Consider the following 6,363-nt stretch of genomic DNA (forward strand, 5'->3'; position numbering starts at 1 on the left):
GTGCAGCATACATATCCATGGAAGCTGGACAGCATCCGTGAACGTGTAATGTCTGTACGGGGTCTAGGACTGGGTAGGCTTAGATCCAAATTCCTACTCCGCTGTAAAATTCACTGCAGTCACTTCTATGAGCACAGGGTTGTATTAAGATTAGAAGGAGCAAGCCTTGTCCACTGACCTGAGTTTTTTGGAGGGCAGTTGGGATAAACATTTGACTCTTGATGTTTCTGCTGATGGAATAAATATTTATTGATAACAGCGCGATGAAGCAGGCCTTCGCGGAACCCAATTCATCCTCAGGGATGCCTGTTCTGGAAATTGGCCAGTTCTAGATTTCTCACAAACTAATCTAGAAGCAAAAACATGGACAATGCATTAGGTTGCATTTCCCCACCTGGATTGCAATCCGTAAGACCAGGGGTGTCCAAACTTTTTGGCAGGAGGGCCACATCATCTCTCTGACACTGTGTCGGGGGCCGTGGAAAAAAGAATTAATTTACACTTCAAATTTACACAAATTTACATAAATGAATATATTAGAGATGGAACTTGAATGAATGAATGAAGGTCTTACAATTGCTCATGACCTATAAAAAGCCTTGCACAAAGCAAGGCCAGCCTTTCCTTCACTGCCACAGCTGCATCACAGATGTGAAACAGCAAGCAATGGAAGGAGCTCATGTGAGAGGGCAAACAGTTGCCCTCATGCTGAGAGTCATTGCACTGGGCCAGCACGGGCTCCAGCAAGTCTCCAGAGGCTCATTGGAGGCTGGGGGCTCCCTGCGGGCTGAATTGAAATCCCTAAGGGCTGCAAGTGGCCCCTGGGCTGGGATTTGGGCACCCCTTGACATGCTTGAAAGCCTAAGGAAGTGTTTTTTTTTTTTTTTCCCCCCAGGCCTGATGTTTTCTATGAATCTGTTTAGCAGCTGTGAACACACAACTGGTCTGGAGCGAGTGCATGATTTTCACAGGGAACTTTTCCCCCTGCAACAGACAAGTCTAAAGGGGAAGGAAATTCTGTGCCAAACACACCCTTGTGTTTTGATCAAGAGCCACCTTGGCCTTCAGTCAAAGTAAGCAGCTGCATTTCCCCCCCCCTCCCCAAGACTTTAGGGAGGAGATCAGAGAAGTTTTTTTCTCCTACTGGCTGCTGGGATTTCCCGACAACATGAGAAGCAGGAAATAAAACCAGAAGAGGTTTTATTTCTTTAGTGTTTCAAAGACACGGCCTGATTCTCCACCCAAATGGAATTTCTTTATGCATTCCTGATTTTAATCCTAGCTGCTTTCATCGCATTTGTGATTTTGCTGGTTGTGGGAAGCATTTATTTCGATGCCACCAACTCAGAGATTCCTCCTGGAGTGGAACAGCCAGCAAAGCTCCGAATCTTTCATGCCATGATTGTTGGCACAGCTGTCCTGGTGAGTTGATTAGCGGGGGGGGGGGGGAGGGTGATGGAGGGGGATGGGATAGTTAAACCAAGTTGAAAGGAGACTGATAGGAGCCTTTTTAACTGGGCAGATTTAACTCTTATGCCATCCGGGACTTTCCAAAGTGACCTTTGGACATGGGGACACCAAGTCGCCTGTGATCCGGAGCTGCTTTTGTTTGGTGCACTCGCTCCATACAGGAGGTTTGCACAGTGCTGTCATTGTCCATCTCCTTTTTGCTTGCATAGTTGCATGAATCAAAGGCAAAAGCATGGCATTTTCGGAGGGCAGAACGGCAATGCTTTCACATATACCTTGTGCAGTTGTTTCTGGTGCCCCAAAAGCAAAAGTCAATGACAGAAGCAGGAGGTGAAAAAGTGGGTACGTCAAATGCTTGTGGGATCAGGCAGGCCTTTACACCTAAGGCCGTTATAAGTGGACATTGTACATGGGGCCAGAACTTGCTAGAATTATCATCTGAATGTGATTCCAGCTCAGTAAAAACATTTTGCATTCCACTCTTTTGGAACACACAACATTCGCTGTCCATCTCTCTTTTCTTGGGGGGACGGGGACAGGACAAGCATGTGTCTCCTTCTAGAAAGGGAGGTGTTCTGGGGAGGCAAACGGAAAGTGTCTCTCCCTTGGCCCCTCTCTTATTTAATCATCAGATCTTTTAGACCTGCACTGCTCCCAGGCAGAAAACATGCTGGCTTGGGTCAGGCTCATCATGGTCAGTTGGTGCGCTCCTGTGCCTTCCTTCTATGCACATATGTGCACACTGATTCCAGGAGTGCTGTTGCTGTTGCTGCTGAGTTTCACTACCAGAGCTAGGTGTGCCTGCAGGAGGAAGGGCCTGAGGGCCACAGCAGTTGCAGGGCTGGATCGGAGCCTCTTACAGGCCAGATGCAGGAATTGAACCTCAATCTATGCACCTCTGGTCTATAGCATGTGTCCCCACAACGTGCTATATCTGTTGTGAACAGAACACTGACTTGCCTGAGCTAAGAACCCTGTCTAGTAGTGCTATGGATCTGTTGCCCGGCGCTGTTTATAGACCTGTGTGTACATTTCCTTACCTGAACAAAGTCATACAACACCTGCACATTTGCTATGGGAACATGTGCTTGCGCAGCAGGCAGGTCAGGTCAAGGAGTTTGTGTGCTCAGGGCGAAGTAAGCAGGTAGGAAAATGGCTCTATATGAAAATACAGCAAGTCCTCACTTAAAGTTGTCGATAGGTTCTTGGAAACTGCCGTTTTAAGTGAAAAGACTTATAATGATGCCAATTTTACCGTAAGCTAATTGATATACTAATTGAGACACATAAACAAGAGTTGTTCCTGGTCACAAAACATCACCAAATATCTAAATAAGGACCCAAAACACTTCTCATATTAAACATTGAAATAAATGTGAGCTTTCCAGGTCGGAGAAACCCACAAAAACATACAGACTCCATACAGACAGTGGCCCAGGCCAGGAATCCATTTTTTTTCCCCTCATCATCTTTATGAAGAACTGACTTAAATCAAAACAACTATGAGTGAGGAGTTGCTGTACTTCAAAATCTGGATTCAGGTTTAGAGGTGTACATACATCACACCTCCAGAAAAGCAATTCTGCAGATTTCAGGAAAGGTTTGACCATCTCAAGACTTTGAGCCTCTGTCTATAGAAAGATGCAGCAACAGAAATTTGAACAGGCTATTTGGGTAAAACTCGATAGATATGTAGGCTTACTGAGGCCCCGATCCTATCAAATTTTCCAGTACTGGCGCAGCCATGCCAGTGGGGTGTGCACTGCATCCTGTGATGTGGAGGCAGTCCCAGAGGCCTCCTTAAAGTATGGGAACATTTGTTCCCTTACCTTGAGGTTGCAGTGCAGCTACACTGGAGCTGGAAAATTGGATAGGACTGGCCATAAGTCTGCAATCCTATAGGTACTTTTCTGGGAGTAAACCCAGTTGAACACAATGCAAACTTAGTAGACGTGCATAGGATTGTGTTGTTAATCTCTCTCTCTCTCTCTCTCTCTCTCTCTCTCTCTCTCTCTCTCTCTCTCTCTCTCTTAATAGGGCAAGATTTTGGAGAATCTACATACCTGCAGCCAACTTCAGTTTGTTCGGTATGTGCAAAACAGACAAAGGCAAGGAAAAGACTCTGCGCTCTTCATAAAGGATGTGAAGTTCAAAGATGTGCCTGTCCGACTTTACCAGCCCAAAGCGCCCTCTGCTGGCCGAAGGAAGGGCATCATCTTCTTCCATGGTGGTGGCTGGGTGATGGGGAGTATCTGTGAGTCATTGCAGAAATCCATCTGGATTATAATCTGAATGTGGGATTTTTCAGCACGTTTATATGGGGGTATGCCTGATGAGGAAACATATTTACCCTGCTGTTGTCTCTGAAAATTGCTTTTTTGCAGTGTTTTATCACTTCAAAAGAGTCCTGAACATGCATAAAGAGAACACTAATGCTCATTTAACACACACACACAACACAACAGGTTCTTTCATTTGTCATCACTAGAAACGTTTGCTTTGCAGGTACCCATGACCAGATGTGCTGCTATTTCGCCCGAGAAAGTGAATCGGTGGTCATCTCTGTGGAGTAAGTCAAGCTAAACGTGGAAGGGGGAGAGGCAGTCAGGAGGGTTATACTCTTGTGGTGATTGCATGGCACACTCGGATAGATTCGGCTTGCTAGAGCATGAATCAGCCCAGGCAGGTCATTGTTGTGATCTCCATGTCTGTTCCCAAAGTTAGAGTCCCTAGAGATGAGCAAATATGAACTGACCTACCAACCCCCTCCTGCCCCCCTCCCGGATGCAGCCACGCCATCAGAGCACTCATTGCCTCCAGAAGGGGGAACGCTCCCAGAGGTCTCCTCTGGGTAAGATAGCATTCATTCTGTTGCCTAGGGATAAGCATCTGCTGTCCAAATGGGTCTACACAGGTGTGCACAAGCAATTTTGCTGAAGCAAGTACAAACGGACCCAGCAAAGAATATTGAGGCTGGGAAGGAGCATAGGATATCAGTAGCGATGCTGCTGCTGCTACCGCCCTCTTCCTAACCCGAATCCGTCCCTGGTTCTCTGCTCCATCCCTTCCCTCCCCCGGCCATGTTCTTCTCATCCCTTGCTCCTGCCTATCTCCTCCACACTTTCTTCAGCAGCAGGACATGTTTGAATGTCTCGGGTGGAAGCAAGGAGATGTGGTGACTGTACACAGTATTTCAAGTGTTTCTGCACAACATATCTGGGCACCAGCTAAGATTCACTCTCATCAGCAGTCCAACCCAGCCCAGTTTGCTCCACTACCAGTGGTAGCTGTGGTGCAAGATGGCCAAGGGGCTTCTAGTGCAGCTACACCTGGAAACCCCCATCTCCAAATGGAACCATTCCAGAGAATCTCTAGCACCACTGCAGGGCTATTAGTGGATGTTCCCACTGGTGATTGGGAAGGTTGGGAGGAACCACCTCTCACTACCCATACTTAGTTAGCTGGGGAGATTGTAGGGGCCCAGCATACCATGGGGTACCCATTACAGGTTTTCGACTCATGGGGTGCCAATTACAGGCTTTCTGCAACCAGCACCGCTTCTGACTACCTTTTCAACTGTATCAATCTCCTTTTCCATAGTTACCGCCTGGCTCCGGAGCACAAGTATCCAGTGGCCCTCGATGACTGTCTCGCTGCCACCACCCATTTTCTGGAAGCCGCAGAAGACCACGGGGTGGATCCTGCACAGGTCATTGTTGCAGGCGATAGTGCTGGAGGCAACCTTGCAGCTGCAGTTTGCCAAGCCTTAGCGAGTAGCCCTGGCCTTCCAAAGGTGCGTGCCCAGATCCTCATCTATCCAGGTCTCCAGGGAATAGACTTCAATTTGCCTTCATATCAGCAAAACCGGGCTGTGCCCCCTTTGTTCCGGGAACGGGTTGCTTTTTATGTTTTACAATACCTGAATGGAGATGCATCCCTTATGGAAGAGGTCTTGGAAGGTTCTCATGTTCCTGTGAACCAAAAGTTACAATATCAGAAATGGCTGAGTGCAGACAACATTCCCAAAGAATTTAAGGCCAGAGGCTACAACCCTCCTGTGACAGTGTCTTGCGAGGATGATGTCTATGAGGCGGTTAAGGCTCTGTGCTTGTCAAGCTGTTCGCCTCTTCTTGCCAAGGACGCTGTGATTTCCCAGCTTCCAGAGACTTGCATTGTGACCTGCGAATACGATGTCCTGAGGGATGATGGCTTGCTCTACAAGAAAAGGTTGGAGGACCACCGGATCCCAGTGACTTGGTACCACATTGCTAATGGCTTCCATGGGATTCTGGGCTTCTTTGATTCAGGCTGGTTCAGTTTTCCATCTGGGAAGAAGGGGATGGATGACATTGTCAAGTTTATCAAAAGCTTATAAAAGAAATCTCATAAGATGTTGACATTTGTGATCTTTATTTTCCACCCATTTTTCTGCTCCCACAGTCTCAACAGCTCTGCCACATCCTCCTTACCTCTCCCATGGTCTCCTCACCTTGCCTCTCCTTACCCTCCTCAGTGAGCTTCCCCTTGAAGCTCCACTTGGCTCAGCACTTGCTTGTGTTTCAAAGGAGAGGGAGCATGAGAGAAAGTGCGGGTGGAAGGAGAGGGAGGTGCGCTGCCTTCCACACCAATGGCCCAAACATAACTGGCCGCTGTGGCCGCAGAAGGGCACGTACAACAGTGTGCCAGCCTTTACGATGGCTGAACACAGCATGATGCCTGTGGCCATTTTGAAGGCACTGCTAGAAATGGTGGTGGAAAGCGACCTTTGCTGAGGCAAGTAAGCCATCTTGGGAGATGGGTGATGGGCATGAGTGGAACACGGTGAAGAGGAGGGGGAACAGGGAATTTCTGGGGAGGGGGGTTGGTTCCTGGCAGCAGTGGCCTGTGCTGGAT

General features: G+C 47.9%; 1 protein-coding gene across 2 annotated transcripts; it reads left to right on the forward strand.

Moving 5' to 3' along the window:
• Positions 1-1,185: 1,185 nt before the first annotated feature.
• On the forward strand, positions 1,186-5,845 carry LOC136660391 (arylacetamide deacetylase-like 3). Of its 2 annotated transcripts, none has more exons than XM_066637534.1 (4): positions 1,186-1,422; positions 3,508-3,724; positions 3,976-4,039; positions 5,071-5,845. In XM_066637534.1, the coding sequence occupies exons 1-4, from the start codon at positions 1,246-1,248 to the stop codon at positions 5,843-5,845; spliced, it is 1,233 nt and encodes a 410-aa protein (XP_066493631.1). In that variant the 5' UTR covers positions 1,186-1,245. The 2 variants fall into 2 exon arrangements, with proteins under 2 accessions (XP_066493631.1, XP_066493632.1); XM_066637535.1 differs by having other exon boundaries at positions 1,406-1,422; positions 3,508-3,557.
• Positions 5,846-6,363: the final 518 nt, after the last annotated feature.

The sequence above is a fragment of the Tiliqua scincoides genome, chromosome 9 (genome assembly GCF_035046505.1).
Source record: "Tiliqua scincoides isolate rTilSci1 chromosome 9, rTilSci1.hap2, whole genome shotgun sequence".
In the NCBI taxonomy this organism is placed as follows: Eukaryota; Metazoa; Chordata; class Lepidosauria; order Squamata; family Scincidae; genus Tiliqua; species Tiliqua scincoides.

Excerpts from the sequence above, each read along its gene's own strand:
- LOC136660391 (XM_066637534.1), top strand. The coding sequence starts at position 1,246 with ATGGAATTTCTTTATGCATTCCTGATTTTAATCCTAGCTGCTTTCATC. Across the intron at positions 1,423-3,507 it reads TTGTTGGCACAGCTGTCCTG|GGCAAGATTTTGGAGAATCT; the intron begins GTGAGTTGATTA and ends CTCTCTTAATAG. Across the intron at positions 4,040-5,070 it reads TCGGTGGTCATCTCTGTGGA|TTACCGCCTGGCTCCGGAGC; the intron begins GTAAGTCAAGCT and ends CCTTTTCCATAG.